Source organism: Mus caroli, unplaced genomic scaffold, assembly GCF_978045245.1.
Source record: "Mus caroli unplaced genomic scaffold, Mus_caroli_1 scaffold_3, whole genome shotgun sequence".
NCBI lineage: Eukaryota > Metazoa > Chordata > Mammalia > Rodentia > Muridae > Mus > Mus caroli.
In genome coordinates, this window is record NW_028227258.1 from 54512756 (window position 1) to 54531350 (window position 18595).

At 43.2% G+C, this 18595-nt stretch overlaps 1 protein-coding gene across 1 annotated transcript; it reads right to left on the reverse strand.

Moving 5' to 3' along the window:
• Positions 1-3656: 3656 nt before the first annotated feature.
• Ovgp1 (oviductal glycoprotein 1) lies at positions 3657-17102 on the reverse strand. The gene is made up of 12 exons (XM_021159142.2): positions 17009-17102; positions 16360-16389; positions 15775-15979; positions 14786-14842; positions 12978-13143; positions 12407-12531; positions 10826-10934; positions 10555-10740; positions 9491-9607; positions 5753-5888; positions 4383-4918; positions 3657-4130 (listed from the first exon to the last, which is right to left on the reverse strand). The coding sequence occupies exons 1-12, from the start codon at positions 17100-17102 to the stop codon at positions 3657-3659; spliced, it is 2235 nt and encodes a 744-aa protein (XP_021014801.2).
• Between the last annotated feature and the right edge of the window lie 1493 nt (positions 17103-18595).

Here is an 18595-nt window from a genome sequence, read left to right on the forward strand (position 1 = left end):
TCTGAAATGCCTCATTAGCTTGGGGGAGCATTTCAGGAATCTCAGGTGCTAGCTGAATGGGTTCTTCTCAAGAGAAAGAAGTTGAACCTATACTGTTAACCAAGTCTACATGACATTCTGCAGATAGAGGCATGTGGAATTTTTTTAACTCCCCAGACAAGGTCAGAGAAGAGGAGGCCCTGCCAGTGAAGGGAGTCCTCCATACTGTGCTGAGCTCAGAAAACTGTCCAGACAAGGGTGGACTTCAACCTTAATTTAGCAGGGCAACGTCAAAGCTCTGTTTCTGCACCAAGATCATTGTGAAGCAGTTCCTCCCATTTCTCTTCCATGTTTACATTAACAAGGTTAACTGTAGGTTTCTCCTTCACCTCCTACAAGCCAACCTTGAGCAGGACCCTACAGCAGCCATGGTGAGCAATGATCAATCTTGCTAGCAAATACCTTCTACTCACAATAAAGAGAGACGGAAAAAGCACAGAATTACATTAGTGCCGCAGACCCTTTTGGTTCCTGTCTGTGTAGAACAGGTCTCTGTTTGCAAGTGGACAAGGAGTCGGCAAATGAATGACAGACAGAATCACACGAGAGATTGTGTAGAATCTGAATGTAATTTTTCAAGTCGAGATCATACTTTTTATACAGAAGAGTGACAAGAAACCAGGTGAGATACATCTGCTGAGTTACAGTGACACAATACAAAACGAATGTATACATCAAAAGAAGGTGGGGACCAGGCCAATACCACTAAGAAGGGAGCCAGATGTAATGCTAGTCTATTGTTAAGCCCACCACCAGGGGTTCTTAGTAAATGCCTGATTATGCTGTTTCTTTGGGCTTAGCTGTCTCAGGGGGATTCCCTAACTCTTTCATGGTAAACCCACCGATTGGATAGGCCATTGTGTATTCCCTTGTTTGGGTGAGACTGACTACTATCCTAAGTAATCACTCTGCAGACCAGCCCTGAGCTATTCCAGCTCCGTTCTTTGGAATGCCTAATTAGTCTCACTGTCTCTACTAGAAGTAAATTTGAATGTTACTGAATAGGTAACATTCAAAGTTTGTTGGCTTCCAAGTTTGTTGGCTTCAAGGATTTTCTAGGATGTTGGAACACTGACGAAGGCTTAGCTATGTCAGAATTCAACATTTAAAGGCACTTATAATAAAACAATACTAAAAGAGAGCACGTGGATCCATACACCAGACTAACGCGGGGATAGGGTATGAGTATACGGGTTATGAGAATGCCTGGTTCCAGGAGGTTGAGTTTCCTTAAAACTCCCTGCCTCGTGAGTGCTTCCAGGCCTCTCGGCCTGCCAAGCAGACTTTAATGGAGTGTGCATAGCACATTAGTTTTCATTTGAAGGAATGCATATGTAGGGGATTAATGAGTGGTACCAGATTTTCATTGTTGTACCTCTGTTTTACTTTGAACTTTGCAAACTCCCAAGTTCAAGAAGATTTCTGAGAGGATGAAGAAACAACATTCTCAGGCTACATATAAACTACATGTATGTATGCAGACATAAACCAGTCTGTTCCAAACATATCAATATATATGTGTGTATGCAAACATAGAACAGTCTGTCATGTGCATATATGTATGTACCTTAGAACACCCTAGTCCAAACAGTAGTATGAATGTTGTACCAGCACCTTCTCTTGTAAATAGTGAGACTGGGGATGTTATTCAACAGATAAAGCTAATTGCCACACAGGCCTGATGGCCTGAGTTTGATCCCCACAATGCACAGTGAAAAAAGAAAATCAATTCCTGAAAGTTGCTTCTGACTGCCAATGTGTGCTGTGGCATACTCACACACACACACTCACACACGCATGCTGTGGTTACTAAAATATTTACTTTTATTTAAAAGAACATGCTTTTCGATGACTGTTCTCAGTATTCAAGCACCCGTCTCATAGTAATAATTGGATGTTTCCAGAAGAAAAGAAGAAAGCAAAGTTTAAGATTTATGTGAGTTGTAAAGGTCTGAGGAAGTTTATTTAAGGTATCTGAAAAATGAGACTGACAGATGATACATATGATGCTATAACTTCAAAAGTTCAGAGTTTTAACATATTAATCAATGGGGCTGTGATAAGTTATTAATCTAGCCTTGGTAAAACCTTGGCTACTAAACCTTTTATAAAAATTATCATAGTTCACAGGCTCAAAATTTCTAAATTTCCCTTGGTATTATAGGAAGTCAGCAGAACACAGTCCATTTCCTCCATTTCCCACAAAGTGATGCCCAAGTAATGGCACTTAGATCTAGAGACTTAAGTATACCACCTACAGTCATTTTAAATAAACTCCCAGTGTAGGCTTTCCTACTTAATGATGGCTTGTTTTGAAGCAAGTCCTGCTTGCTTCATAAGGAAAACTCTTCTTAGAATCTATGTTGTAGCAGGAACTGGGCCATATCTAAGGAAGAAGTTCTGGAGACTGGTATGTTACATAGATATGGACAAGGGAGATGGAGCCAATGGTAAATAGGCTTCACATTAGCCTGACAGCCTGAGCCAGAAGCTCACATGAAAAGCCTATATGGATGTATGTGACTCATGTGTGTGCCTGGTGCCCAGAAACCAGAATATCCAATAGCCAGGGTATCCATTTGTTTTCTCAATATCCTCTTGAGGAAAAAGTAAGTGGGTGGGTTTGTTTCCTTCTTTCTTTCTTTCTTCCTTCCTTTCTTTCTTTCTTTCTTTCTTTCTTTCTTTCTTTCTTTCTTCCTTCCTTCCTTCCTTCCTTCCTTCCTTTCTTTCTTTCTTTCTTTCTTTGTTTTTTTTATGAGAACAAATGAAATTTTCCAAGCCAAAAAAAAAAAAAAAGTCCTTGGAAAATTCACCTTCTCCCTCTTCCTCACAGCTCCCCTTTAAGGTTGTGGGAAACATTTCCAGAAGAGATCGAATCCTGCTTGGCCCCCAGCCCGTGCTGCATGGCTACTATTAGAGAAGGAATCCCAAAATCTACACAAGAAAACATCACTGGAGACTAGAATCAAAGATGTTTCCAAAACCAGAAATGAAGAGAATTCACCTTGAAAGAAAGAAGCTGACTACTGGATTGTTGAGATCATTTTAAGAATCCCAGGATGAGCTAGAGTTAAAAGTTAAAAGTATTTGCCACTCTTGTAGAACCCCAGAGTTGGGTTTGTAGCACCCATGCCAGGCAACTCACAGCCACCTGTAACTTTGGTTCCAAGGAAGCCAATGCCCTCAGTAGGCATCTGCATGTGTGAAGCATTCACTCAAGCAGGCACACACACGTATACATAAACAAAAATAGAAAGGAACTGCAGAGACCACAGAAAGATTCTCATGCTTCCAGTTTATTCAATAGAAAGGAGATTAGGAGATTGCCCCATGGTGACTTTGGTGCCAACTTTGCCCCATAACGGTTTGTGAGTGGCAACATGAGGTAACATCTGTTGTATCACATAGAAGAAAGGACAAGTGTTTTCCCTCAGATTTGCCACCAATGGAGCTCATGATCTTTGATTCATAACAGAGTTTTCTTTTTTTTTAAGAGAAAGATTTGTTAGAAGGGCAATTGAATTGACAAAAGGTTCCTATCAGTAAGAGTGAAGCCATTTTTCAAAAATGAAAGAAGTATATCATAGGAACAGGACAATAGAGCTGGAGGACCAATTTCACCCATCTTGGGAGTATGTTTCTACCTCAGTAATCAAACTTGCCCATTTTAGAGTTGTACTCTGTCTATTAGGGGTAGCTGACATCTCTCTAGGGGAAACAGTGGCCTTTTCAAGTACCATAGACTTCTTCCTGGAAGTTTCCTTCTCACTGGGAGTCATAGTCTTTAGATAGACAAGAGTCGTATCCATCCCCGTAGGGGTTACAGACTGATGATCCATTGTGGCTGTGGTCTCTGCCTCATTTGTCTGTGTCTGGACTATTACTGTCATCCCAGGGGTGGTCTTAGAAATCCCAGGGGTAGTCTTAGAAATCCCAGGGGTAGTCTTAGAAATTCCAGTGGTGGTCTTAGAAATTCCAGTGGTGGTCTTAGAAATGCTAGTGGTGGTCTTAGAAATGCCAGTGGTGGTCTGAGAAATGCCAGTGGTGGTCTTAGAAATGCCAGTGGTGGTCTTAGAAATGCCAGTGGTGGTCTGAGAAATCCCAGGGGTAGTCTTAGAAATGCCAGTGATAGTCTTAGAAATGCCAGTGGTGGTCTTAGAAATGCCAGTGGTGGTCTGAGAAATGCCAGTGGTGGTCTGAGAAATACCAGTGGTGGTCTTAGAAATGCCAGTGGTGGTCTTAGAAATCCCAGCGGTGGCCTTAGATATCCCATCGATGGTCTTAGAAACCCCAGCAGTGGCCTTAGAAATCTCAGGGATGGTCTTAGAAATCCCAGTGGTGGCCTTAGAAACCCCAGTTGTGGTCTTAGAAATCCCAGTGGTGATCTTAGAGATCCCAGTGGTGGTCTTAGAGATCCCAGTGGTGGTCTTAGAAACCCCAGTGGTGGTCTTAGAAATGCCAGTGATGGTCTTAGAGATCCCAGTGGTGGTCTTAGAAACCCCAGTGGTGGTCTTAGAGATCCCAGTGGTGGTCTTAGAGATCCCAGTGGTGGTCCTAGAGATCCCAGTAGTGGTCTTAGAAAAGAAGTCCAGTGCGCTTATAGTTTTTGCCTCAGCAGCCATAGTGTTATTTTCTGGAATTACAGCATGCTTTCGAGGAGATGCTGTTCCTCCAGGAGTTACAAATCCATCACTAGGAATTGTAGTCATATTTTCATACCTTCTGTGGACCTCGGTGGTCATAGCCTCTCCTCCCGGGGGCAAAATCTTTATGGTATCAGTGGTCAATACCTCTGTCAAGGCCGGATTCTCAGAGCCAGGTCCTGAGGCATTCACAGAAGATGTAAACCAAAATTGTGGCAAGGGGGTTGAGTTGGATTCTGGAGAAAAATCATCAGAAAAAAAAAAATAGGTAAGATTTCTACCTCTTCCTTCCTTTCTTATTAATTCCTAACAACACTAAATCCACTCCAAAGTTGAGGAACTGGATTCAAAAGCCCTTCATAAAAGGATTTCATGATTTACTTCCCAGAGCGGGGAAGATAAAAATTTCACCACACAAACTCTCTGTTCCCTTACTCTAAGGTGTTAGTGTAGGCCCAAACTGGGCCATCTGTGGATTTCTGCATTTCTGGTGCCTAATTCAAGGAAGGCTCTTGGTTTCCTGTTTAAAGCCTCATTTTAACCTCCCTCAGTACCTCTAGCCAGACCTGTTGTTCAAGGCCTGATTTGCTGTTGACACCTCAAAAAGAAGCTGCCAGTCCAGCACATTGAAGAAGGTATCAGAAACAAAGCACGGGTCAGGAGACTAGACAGCAAATTGTAAACAATTAGATTAGAGCCAGTGTAAGGGCTTGGCCTTAATCTCTAGCTCTCTAAGGGATTTCAGCTCTTGCATTATATCTCCTAACTGCCAGTGTGTGTGTGTGTGTGTGTGTGTGTGTGTGTGTGTGTGTGTAATGTGTGTGTATCCCTTTTCTAGTCCCTTGAACATTAACCATGAAACAGTATGCTATTCATCCAATTCTCACTTAGTTCTTATAATACTGTCCTGAGTCTGAGACTATTTCAGTTTTAGATGAGGCAAGGAAAGCTACAAGAGGTCAAATTTGGTTGGCCTTCAAGTTTGCTATCTTCCCTCAATGTCAAGTCAAAGAAATTAGACCTGTCAGATTGGACTCACCAGTGTCTGGTTTCCAGGTCTAGTTACTTACCTGCCTGCACCAAGAGCTCATTCAATATATGAACAAGAGGGAAAGGGCCGTTGCCACAGAAAGTGCCCCTGACATCGTCCATATCCAGTGTCCACACCATGGCCCCCCCAAAATGCTCTCTCTTCACATACATTGCCTGAAAAGTAACACTCAGTTACTAACAACATCTAGTCTGGTACAGGGGACAAAGCAGAAAAGGGCAACTGTGTAGAAGGCAATGAAGGAGGGCAGATATGATTAGAATCTGCATGGACTCTAGCATCTACTTCTCATTAGCTGTGGGATCTTAGAAATTCTATATGACTCTTATCTTTCTTGGTTACCTCATTCAAGAAAAATAAATAGTATTTTCAACACTTTGGGCGCCAAAAAATGCCTACACACAACTTAAATAAAGTTTATTGGGTTTCCTTTGTTCAGTTTGGGGTTTTGGTTTTTTGGGCTATTTTGTTGTTGTTGTTGTTGTTGTTGTTGTTGTTGTTGTTCTTCTTCTTCTTCTTCTTCTTCTTCTTCTTCTTCTTCTTGGTTTGGTTCACTTTGGGGTTTTGTTGTTGTTGCTTAATTAGAAAACAAATTATTTATAGTAAAATAAGAAGCCAGACAGCAACTTGAATTGGTTCCCCAACCCTGTTTAACTAAAAGGCAGCGTGAAGAGCTGGAAAGATAGTTCAATTGTTAAGAGTATCTGCTGCTTTTACAGAGGACCCAGGTTTGGTTCCCAGCACCTACATGGTGGTTCATAACCATCTGTAACTCCAGTTGTAGGAGAAATGATACCCTCTCCTAACCTTCAATAGCACTAATCATGCTAGTGGTGCATACATACATGCAGGAAAAAAAAATCACATGCATAAAATAAATAAATCAAAAAATTTAAGGCACTGTGACAAACAGATGTGCTCCTGTGTGTACATGATTTTTGTGCCACAGAACAGACTGGACATTATGAAATGGAGAACTCATACAAGTGACTGAATTACCTGGTTTCCCCCTCCACAAAGAGAGAGCTAACTCTCCACTGGAATGACTCTTTCATTCTGTTTATATGTAAACAGCAGGGGATAGTGATGCTGAGGGAGGTAATGGTCTTTGGGCTCTGAGAGAAAGTGAATGGGCAGCTTTCTGTTTAGCATAATTTTCCTGTTTCCTTGCTAACTGGCTTGCCCATGCAGAAGCACTAAAACATTAAAAAGTAGTTCTGTGCCCATAATGACCTAAAGGTTTTCTTTCTGCTCTGATATTCTTTCACAAAATGCTTTAATCATCTCCTCACCTCCTCATGTCCTCTATTTAGCTCTAGCTCAGCAAGGTACAGTAATGTCCCATAATTCAAGTCCACTCTGCTACTGGTCCCAGGGCCTCCCCATAACACATGGTATGAGCAGGTGAGAACTTCATTTTGATGTTAGGAGATTCATATATCTTAGTTCATGTGATTTGCTATTTTTAATGTGCCATCTTTTCTGTGTCTTCCATTCCTAAACTAGAGTACAGTCCTAATAGCCAAAGTCTTGCTCTCTAGAGCTTGAGTTACAGACACACACAGTGAAACACCACTAGTGCCCCACTATCTCTACTGCTTTTTACCCCAAACTGTCAAGAACAACCAACACCTGCCACCTCTATCACCTACAACAGAACTGTGAATTCTTTCTACTCCTAAACTCCAGTATCCACCATTGTCAATACTCACAATCTACCACTCCTCCAAAACACCTGGTCCTGACACTCATTATCATATGCCTGGATCCTTCCTTGCCCCTTAGAGTTTAACAAAATTACAATTTTATAGCAAGTTCACATGTGAAAACACACTAAAATTAGACTTTTTGAAATACCTACTGAATGTAGAATAAACCAAGATTTTCCATTTATTAAGTATCTCAGAATTTCCAAAGGAAAGGCAGATTTGGGAATAACTGGACCATGAAACACCTGCTTAAAATCGCTATGAAAACCTGCCAGGTATGGGCCAGGGATATGGCTCAGTTGGTGAAATACCTGGTCTGTAAGCCTAAGGTTTGATCCCCAGAGCCCACATTTTAAAACCCAAGCATAGCAGGGTATGCCTATAATCCCAACACTGGGGAGGTAGAGACAAGAATCCCTGGGGCTTGCTAACCAACCAATCTAGCTGAATCTTTGAACTTCAGTTTCACACACACACACACACACACACACACACACACACACAAAGATGAGAAATTAAGGAAGACACATGACATTCTTCTCATGGTGGTGTGTGCTCTCACTCTGTCTCTGTCTCTCTGTCTCTGTCTCTCTCTCTCACATACACACACACATACCACCACCACCACCATCACCACCACACCACACCACACCACACCACACCACACCACACCACACACATCACATACACACACAGCTGTCAGACTCAATTTTATTTATGCCACTTATACTGGGGAAAAGAGATGGTCTTTTGGGCTCCAAAATCTTCCAAATTGCAAGTCACATACCAACTAAGAAACTTCCTTTAAAACAGTATTTTAGATCCTTCACAGAAATGTCCTATTCTACCCAAATTCTCCTTTAAACCTGTGACAGGATTTCTAGCTATCCTAGTGAGCCTCTCTCAAAAGCTGTCTCCTCCTCTTGCTCACACCTCCCTTGGGGAACCTTAAACTTTTCCTAATCCCTGATATTCATGGATGCTTGGTATAATACACATGTGTGTGCATGATTGTGGTGCAATGGGCTATGCACAGACAGCCTAGTCTCCAGTGGAGCTAAGGTGTGGAAGGAACCCCAGTGAAACCCAGTAGTGATAATTCCCACCTACATGGGACGGAAGGCGTTCCCTCATGTCTCCTGGACTCCTGACTCCTGTCAAAGTTACCACCCCCATAGCCCTGACAGGAGAAGCTGTGGCTAGTAGTCACATAGACAATGTCCTAAGCTTCTGACCTTCAGGCTAGACTCTTCCCAGTTACCTAGCAACACTAAGATAACAAGCCCACCATAAGAGGACCTGCTTGGCCCCACCTCACTCTCTCCTCTCACTCTCTTACTCTCTCTATCCTAGCTCTCTTAAGCTTTTACTTTCCTTATTCTCCTCCCTCTTGCTCTCTCCCTCTTACTCTAGCCTTTCTTCTCTCTCTCCTTTTCTCCCTTGTCTCCTCTTGGTCATGGCCGGTCTCTCTCTCTCTTTTACCTTCTCTCTTTCTCCCTACCTTTCTACAATAAAGCTCTAAAACCATAGACTGTTCATCAAGGCCTGCTGTGCTTGGACTATGGGATAGGCTTTCTCCTAATGAGCCATTTCTAATCTCCCAATGGAAGGCCTTCCCATGATCCAGCCACGAACCTGACTTAGGACTCTCGCCTGCGTGGGAACCTCTCTCTCCCTCTGCCCTATCTCCCCCAGCTCCAGGTCCAAGGGTGTCACCCTGGTATTGGGGGCTGTCCCTTGTCCACTCCCCCGCTGAGTGGGGTCAATGACTTAGATGCTCACCCAGGGCTGAGTGGAAAGCGACTGGCAGCCCTCCCGCGTCTACCTGCTCAGAGCACAGGAGGAACTCTGGCCGGATGTGGGCTCTCTCCCTCCCCCCCTTTCCCTTACACCCCCCTTACCCCACACATGATCATGGGGAGAGAGAGAAAGAGAGAGAGAGAGAGAGAGAGAGAGAGAGAGAGAGAGAGAGAAATATGAATGGAGGAGAATTCCATCAAAGCTAATGAGAATCTGAATAACAGAAAAGAAAAGAACAAGTGGCTCACCTTGTAACTGAAACTGATAGTGTCATCATAGCCAAGCCACTCCTTCCCCTTAAAAGCATACGGGACATATTGATAATCAATCCAGTGCTTTTTTGCTCTCTGGACAAAGGAACAAACCTACCAGGAAGACACATGAGTTCCATGAATGCCCTGAAGAGAGGCACCAGTAAACACACTTGCTTCTTGGCTCAGTAGAAAGAATTCAGGGAAAGCCTCTCACCAGGGCCTGAGACAGGAAACCACAGAGGGAGCAAAAGGAACTGTCCACAAGGGACTTCCTCGACATTCAGACTTTGTCCCTTCTGTTATAACCCTTCCTCTAGTGTCCACAGTAAAAACAAAAACTAATTAATTTTTATAAAGAAATAGAAAAGTGAGTGACATTCACCAAAAACAAAGTCAAGCACAACAACACTAAGACAAAGCCCACCCATGACCAGGCCTGCATTTGTCGTGTTGTCATCATAAACAAGTCTCTCCTGTGTCCATAAGTTCTCAGATTAAGCTGCCCTATCTAGGTAACCATCTGACTGGCCCTTGAACTTCTAGTACATCTAAAGATCTTGGAGGCAGGGCAAAAATGGGTAGTTACAACCCACCAGGCTTCTGAATACCTACCGAACTCCCAGGGTTGTGCTAGAAACTGAGTATTACAGAGAAGTACAGGTGTTCAAGCTGTGCTTCAGAAGTTAACATCCAGGGCAGTCCCTGTGGTGCTTCCTGCTGTTGGTGGTGGTGGTGATTATTGGTTGTTTAGATGGTTGGTTGGTTGGTTACACTTTAAACATTTGTGTAATTGAGGTTTCTTTACTCTACCATGCCATGCCCTTAAGAAACATTCTTTCAACTATGAGACCATGGACAGCCATGCTTCATGAGATTAGCAAGAAACTATCTCCCATGATCCAACACAAAGCAGAGTTTGTTTGCACTTACAGCATCTCCACTCCTCCCTAAGGGGGAGGGGCTGTAACTCTTCAGACTTTACCTGCCCCACAACCCTACGTTCTTACTGTCTCCTCCAACCATTCATTCCCAACCCGGAGACAAAGCTCTCTAATCACCTCATAGTAAGCCAAGAAGCCAGCCTGCTTGGTGTACTTCCCAGGAGATGCTGGTCCCATTGAGGCAGCCTGCCATCCATTCTTAGATTCTTTGAGGAGGTGAAAGTTACGTCCATAGGTGGGGAAACCCATAATAAGTTTATCTGTGGGTGTCCCAAGCTTTCTCCAGTAATTCATAGCATATGCCTGTAGGTGGAAAGAAGATAGCCTCACCAATGGCCTGGGCTCAAGCATGGAAATGTGGATCACCTGAGACCTTCCCTTTTCTTACTGAAGATTTGGAGTCTTCGGGAAGGGAGAACAGAGGACTATTGTGTCCTGTGAACTTTTCCCAACTTCCATGTAAGTCATAAGACAAAACATTAATGAAATCCAAACGCCTGCAAGAAACAGGAGATATGAATGCCAAGCTAACTAAAGACTCAGCTCATATCATCACAGCACTATTTGGCTAAGTAGCTGTAAGTTGTTCATCAAAGTTCCTTGCTCTTATGAACCTGCCCTGGCTATGTCAACTACTTTGAGATGGAATGAATGGCTGGCTAGAAATAGCTGTGCATCAAGCTCCATGTATCCCAAGACTATATATAGAGAGAGGTAAAAAGAGCTCAGACAGGAAAACAATTACATGCAGGCCTGACACAGTGCTGGCAGCGGTCTTCCTTAACCATCATGATCAAACCACAGTACCAACCGATAAGAGTGAAGAAGATGGATGTTAAGGAACCACTTGCACCCACACTTTCATAATCATAATGGCCATATGTTAACTGAGCATGTATCATGCCATAAGGGTTTATACTGGTTATCTAATTTAACCTGGTCAATGTCATAAATAAATACTTAGTCTCTCTCTCTCTCTCTCTCTCTCTCTCTCTCTCTCTCTCTCTCTCTCTCTCTCTCTCTCTCGCTTTCTCTTTTTCTCCCTCCCTCCCTCCCTGTTTTTCATAACGGTATCTCACTATATAACTGCAGTGGACCTAGGACTTCCTGTGTAACTCAGGCTAATCTCAAACTTATAATCCTCTACCTCTCTCTCTCTCTCTCTCTCTCTCTCTCTCTCTCTTTCTTCTCTAGATATAGAGATATAGAGATAGAGAGATAGAGATATATAGATATAGACATATATGTAGATATAGATAGATAGATATAGATATAGATATAGATATAGATATAGATATAGATATAGATATAGATATAGATATAGATATAGATATAGAGAACCAGTGTTACCTGGCAACACAACATAATAAGATGTCTTCCCTGTTGAGTCTCTCCTTTCCTCCCACATTAAAACACCTCCCTGTCATGCAATTGTCCTCTTTTTTTCTGCATCAACCTTGGTTTCTTTATTTCTAAATAACTGATTGTGATTCAAGAAAATTAGTCCAGAGCCAGCATGTGTAGGAAGATTGATAACCTACCAATTTTTGTTTGTTTTGTTAACGTTTGCAAAAAGATGTGCTCTGTAATGTATGAATGGTCCTTTCTGTTTTGCTTTCCTTGGCACTGCTTGTGACTCATCTGCCCTCTGACACTATTACCTAATTGCATATAATATGTCCATTCCTGTGTTCAGAAGAGAAAGAGGCCAGGCCCTCTATCTGTGAGTTCCAGCAACAGGCCGTGAAGAAGACTCTATCTGTGGCAATGGTGTTATAAGCCAAGAGTACAACACCAAATTCTGATTTTTAAAAGAAATCCCCAAGGATGGGTAAGATACCTACTCCTACCCACACCTCATTAGCTCTTTACCCCACTCCTTAACTCACCCTAGAACCTCACTAACATGGAGACAAGCAAATGGAAGCTCAGACCATGCTAGAACCACCCTGGAGCAACATCTACCCACCTTCCTAAAAGGAGCGCATCATAAGACGTATGGATGATGCTTGGGATGCCAGAGACAGCAGCCGACAGCAGCAGCCGTGGGTGCTGAGTGAGCAGGGCCTCCCTCTCAAAGGCAAACTGGAGCTCCTAAGAAGAAAGACACAGAAAAACAAACCAATCAGGGAGAAAAACCTCATCCAGAAAGTGTTTACACTCTTTAAGCCAGGCCTGGGACAGAAAGAGAATCCAGGCTCTGCCCAAGTCTATGAGAAAGACAGACACATACCAATATGATACTTGAGCTAACAGAGGGAAAGAAAACAGACTTCAAACTCCATATCCAGACTGACAATTCCTGAGCAAGGCCAGGAAGCTTCAGAGACCAAGTGTCCCTTAGGCTACAGAGCTGAGGAAAGATCGGGACGCAGACAGAAGCAGCCAGAGAGCAATTACTCCATAGCAAGGGGACTCAGCACCTCCAGGAAATGTCAGTAAAAGGACATTCTGTTCCTTTCTCCTACCCCAACCTTGTTACCTCCCTGCCATTTACCCACCCTGAAGGAGAAGTAGGACCATTTGCTTATTAGCCTTACTTCAATTAAGAAGAGAAAATTCCACCGGTCGTGTGGGGGACTGCCTTGTAGTCCAGGGTACAAGAAGAAAAGGTCAAGACCATCAAAACCATGTATTCTCAGGAAGGATATGACTGAATCAATAAACTTTTCCCGGTTGGCAAGTGTGGACAGCATAGTGGTGAACCTGCAAGGAGGCCAGCATAAGGCAAAAAGCAATGTCTTCAAAACCATAGGCTCACCTGAGGCCCTCGCAGTGTCCCCCATCTAGAAGCTTGGTTGGCACAAGAGGCAGTGTGCTCTCAAGAGCAACTCCCACCCATGGCTCTTTTTTTCATTGGCTTGTTTGATTCATTTGTTTGCTCTCCTTTCCATAACAAAACACTTAGGAATAATTCTTGCTTCTTGGAGCTGAACTTTAAGCAAATCTAGATTAATCTTGTGAAAAATGATTATAAAGTAACTAGACCTAGAGACTAAAAATGGACCTGGGTGCTGGGCATGGTGGTGCATGCCTTTAATTCCAGCACTCGGGAGGCAGAGCCAGGAGGATTTCTGAGTTCGAGGCCAACCTGGTCTACAAAGTGAGTTCCAGGACAGCCAGGGCTACACAGAGAAACCCTGTCTCGGAAAAAAAAAAAAAAAAAATGGACCTGGGTACCATTGTCTATTAGCCATCAATCAGCTGGGCCTTCTTGAGGGGTGAAGACACCTGGAAGAAACCTTTTAAATTATTTAGTACTTGTGAATCTTGCTTTCTTTTCCATATATATACATATATATATATATATATATATATATATATATATATATATACACATATATACATATATACACATTCACATATATACATACATGTGGCATCTCATTTGTGCTCACAGCAAGTCAGAAGAGCAAAGATGAGGCCTGGGGTTAGACAGAGCGAGTTGTCAGTCATCTCACACTTAGAATCCTCCATCCCACCTGGAGGTCCCTCACGAGGGGCATCCTATACTCACCAGACTCTTAGGTCTCCCTCCACAGCTGGAAAGCAGGCTCTGCCCCAGACCTTAGCTAGGAAGCAAGGAAACTTTCCTTGTGAGAATATGAAGATGTTTTGTTATTTCGCTATTGTATGGATGGGAGGCACTAACAAGAGCAGCCACTGAATGAGGGATGTGTGCTGTGAGTCCCTGCAACAGCACCAAAATACCATCTGTTGCTTCTTTATCTCCAGCATAGCCATCTCCATCCAGAAAATGGAGGAGAACCACGGTCTGTGAGGCTTGGGGGGTTATTCTTCTTGTCCTTTATAAAACTTCTCTTTTCAGAGACAAAACTCCAACAAAAAGAGTTAGAGATTCATTTTACCTGTTACTCATTTCTTGCACTAAGTTTCACATCAGATGTCTATTTTCCTTGGTATTTCTTCCTATGGGTTTGTAGCTTCAAATGATCTTGTGTTTTGTTTTGTTTTGTTTTGTTTTGTGTTTTCAGAGGGTGCTAAGGGTCAGACACAGGCTCTTTGTTATGTTTAGTAAGTGCTCTGCCACTGTGCTACACTATTGGCCCTCAATGTGTCATATTGCCTCTCATGTTTACCTATGCCTTTTCTTACCACATATGGGACCTTCTTTTCCAAAATCCTATGACCCTCTGTGGAAAGGGGTCCCTTGAATGCAGGACTTGAGAAAGTACCAATACAGGCTTTGCTGCCCTTATATCCAAGCTGGCTTTTCCACACAACCCTGGAGAACACACACACACACACACACACACACACCATTATTCTCACTTTCAGCCCATCTTGCTCTATCTCCCAGAGAGAAGACAACAACAGAATAGCTCACCGTGATGTGCCGAAGTTCCACCCTCCGATGGACAGCAGTGTTTTCAGCTCCCTGTTTCTGGAATGTAGGTGAGAAAATGGGTAAACAGGTCCCTACGCTATGGACACCTTAAGTCACTGCTCCTTTTTTCTTTTACTTTTCTTTTTTGGGGAAAACCATGGGAATGGAGTAGGGGATATGAAAAGAATAGGAGAAAGTATGTGGAGAAGATCACAGTAGAAAAGAAAATAGAGAAGACTAATCAATCCAAAGACCATTACAGCTCTGAGCATCAAGACTCTACAAAGTGGCCCAAGCTCCTCCACGTCCCCATAATTTTTCCATAAAAGAGAGACAATTCTAGAACATTTCTAGCTATTTGTTTTCTTACTCAACAAATATTCACTGAGTCATGATTATGTGCCTTTGAGTGCTTGAAACACAACAGCAAACACATAGACAAGCATCCCACTTCCTGGGAGCTTGACCTGCCCATCACTCTCTACTAATATAACAGACCTTCCCTTGGGCAGAGAAGGAACCCACAGGCGCCAGACAGGAAACACTTCAGCACCTCCTGAGCATCAGCTTCTTTGTGTATGCCCTAACTATTCTGTGTTTAAGGAGCTCCCCTTGGGAGAAAACTCACAGCCTGGCAGTTGCAAGAGGCAAGAACATTAACATTTGTTGAGTATTTGTGATTCTCAGGACTTCTTTGAAGCACATTAGCAGCATTAACTCCTCAAAACTGGGCTCAAAGGGTGAGCCAAAGCTTCCCAGGAGAAAGGAGCGTGAAGACACTCAGGAAGAGGCAACACTAGCAAGTCATCAAGGCAAGGAGGAGTTCAGGGGGCTGGTCAATGGAGAGCTCTTATGTCAGAGGTACTCAGATCCCCATTTGAGGGGAAATTGAATTAGAAAAACCAGGAAATTTTAAGAGTAGTAAGAGTTGTGGGCTTAATTTCCTTCTAGCTATAAAATCTGAGAGCTCAAGTACACATCTAACATACCTTTCCTTGAGTTTGTTGAACTCTGGATAGAGAATGTTCTCATCCTGCAGATTCTTGGCCACAATCTGATTGTTGCTCATTGAGGCAAAGGCAAATATCAGATGTGTACAAAGAAAGGGGTCCAGGTCATGGGGCATGATGGAGGCGGGGCCTGGCCGACTATGTGCCCAATTGGTGAAATAGCACACCAGTTTGTAGGCAGTACCTGGCAAGAAGAGCAAGTATTAATCAGCAGAGATCGTGGGGCAAGAAGGGAACTCAGATTCTTGACAGTAGAGTGAGTCAACCAGGCCACTGTAACAGCCTCCATATCCCCCATAAACATACACCAAAGCTGCTTATGCATGCCCCCAGACATCCTGACCTTTTGCTGAGGCTCCAGAGAAGAAAGAATGCCTCATAAGAGTAGATCTTGGCACATAAGGATACATATGAACAGCAAATAACCAGATTCCTGTGTTGGATTGTACTGGATTAATAACCTCTGGCCAAGAAGCCATGACAGGCAGAGGTTCAGGAGACGCTGAATAGAGATTTCCTAGCCAGAGAATCTCCCTGGCTCTGGAGGAGAAGTGGTTTCCTTACCATCACTGTGTTTCACCAGAAGAACCAGCCCTGCAGGAAATAAAGAAATTCATATACACACATGCAGAGTGCACGCTCCACACACCCTCCAGTTAGCAAGTGCCCTCTCCAGCTCAGCACCATGTACACATGCGGACACACACATGAGACATGCATCAGTCACTGGTTTCCTCTCCTCCAAAGCTAACAGAGTGGAACTAGTCTAAGCTCCTTTGCTAAAGCACATCACATGCTACATGTACCTGCTTTGCATAGGGACAATGATGGTTAGAAGTGTATGTTAAAGCTCTCAGCCAGTGATTCTCAATTCTGGCTACAAATTCAAAAGTATATACACACGCGCACACGCGCACATATACATCATAGCCCTCTCATCAGAAATTTCAAATTAACTGGTCCAAGATGAAGCCCAAGCATGAAAACCACCAGGTTGGAGAACTACTGCCCAGCCCCTTCCTCCACGGGTGCCTTTCTTTCTTTCTTTCTTTCTTTCTTTCTTTCTTTCTTTCTTTCTTTCTTTTTTTTTTTTTTTCTACCCCACATTCACATAATCCAGCTCCCTAAGCCCCAGGTTTCTCTGCTCGGCACCAGAGACATGACAAACTGCTATCTCCTGGACTATGTCATTGCTAGGCTCTGCCACACTCACCAGCCAGCAGCAGCAGCCTCCCCATTTCAACTGCCTGGTAGATCTGGGGATGGAGCTCAAGACTCTTTAATAGGAGTTGGCTCACATGCAGCATGGAGTCAGCTACACATAAGCACCACGCCAGAAACAATGATTCAAGAGTCACAATGACCGTTGACAACTTGCACTCTCTCTCCAGAACAGCTGTAGTTCTCAGAGCCAACAAATCAATATCCCTGACCTGACACTAGCAGGGAGTGAGTATTCACCACAGGCTATAACAAAGACAAGTGCAGTAGCCCTGAGACTTGTCTGGCAATCAGTCCCATTTCCTGGTATCCAGCTCTGGAGTTGAGATGGAGGAGACCTAGTACATGATGAATTCTATACAACATTATCAGGAAAACTGTATCAAAAAGTTTCAAAGCTTTGGTTTTGGACTAAGGCTTTTGGCTATTTAGGAAGTTTTATAGTTTTGGATGAGTTACTGAGCCCCTAAGTTTTCACACATAAAAGAAAGCCTGTTTCCCATATATAGTTTGTTCTTACTTCGAAGGAATTTATGAAAACTAAAGAGATGTGAAAACTATGGTTTACATAAAATATGTTTAATTACTTACAGATGTCATTAGCAAGCTGCCCAAAAGAGCAGGATGCTCAAAAGCAAATACTGACACCTGCCAGGCGCCTCCTGTGAACAGGTGAAGTAAACACACTAAAACAACATTTTGCATGTTTTCTTCGACAGAGTTCAGACCCAGTGTCTACTGGGCGAACATATGAGCCAACTATGAGGTGACCTGAGCCTCAGGTATATGAATACCCAAGAACCAATTTTAAAGAAACACTACAATCATGAAAAGTTTTTGTTTTGTTTTGTTTTTTAAAGCATAAATCAGGTATCTTTGATTCATTGGTTTTCTTTCTCCGTTCCAGATGGTCTGACTGTGTAGCCTCTCTAAGACAGATGCTGCTGCTGTACATGGAGCATCTATAATAGGGGGTGCTAAGCAGATCTCAGGGCAATGGAGGAGTCAAGGAAAACACAGTGCCCAGTGGTCAAATCTGTTGAACATTTGTCCTTCATTTGTGGGATGAAATAAGTAAGAAACCTCCTAATTTTTAAACCAGTAGTTTATTTGGGTACCAAAGAACAAAGACAAAATATGTAGAACATGGGTGTGGGGGGGTGGTGGTGTACGCATTTTGCTGTGAGGAAGAATGGGCTTTATTATCGAACAGACCCTAGAGCTCCTTCCTGCACTGTACAATCCCTGGGGCCCCATGAGTCCTATCTGTTTCGTGTACCATCCATTCCCTCATCCCACTTTCGACCTAAATCAGAGAATCAGCAAGTCTCCCCCAAGGCCAACAGAAGTCAGGATTGGCAACACCTAGTAGCATTGGTTTAATGACGCCTAATGCCTTTTCACTCTAATGACGATGCATGCTCCCCTTGCATCCCAGTCACTATTCCTGTACTCCAGTTCTTGTTACTGGGTCTATGACTTTGCAACTGGACCTATAAACTATTGGTACATTTGATTTCTGGAGCCTCAGTGTTGTCAGGATCCCTCTACCTCATGGCCTGAGGCACTGCTGGTTTTC

Bases quoted from the DNA above. Each gene is read 5' to 3' on its own strand.
- Ovgp1 (XM_021159142.2), bottom strand. From the start codon at position 17,102: ATGCTGCATGTGAGCCAACTCCTATTAAAGAGTCTTGAGCTCCATCCC. The intron at 12,532-12,977 runs GTAAGGCTAATA...CTTTCTTCTTAG, and splicing joins ATTTTCTCTTCTTAATTGAA to GAGCTCCAGTTTGCCTTTGA. The intron at 5,889-9,490 runs GTGAGCCACTTG...GTTACTTTTCAG, and splicing joins CTATCAGTTTCAGTTACAAG to GCAATGTATGTGAAGAGAGA.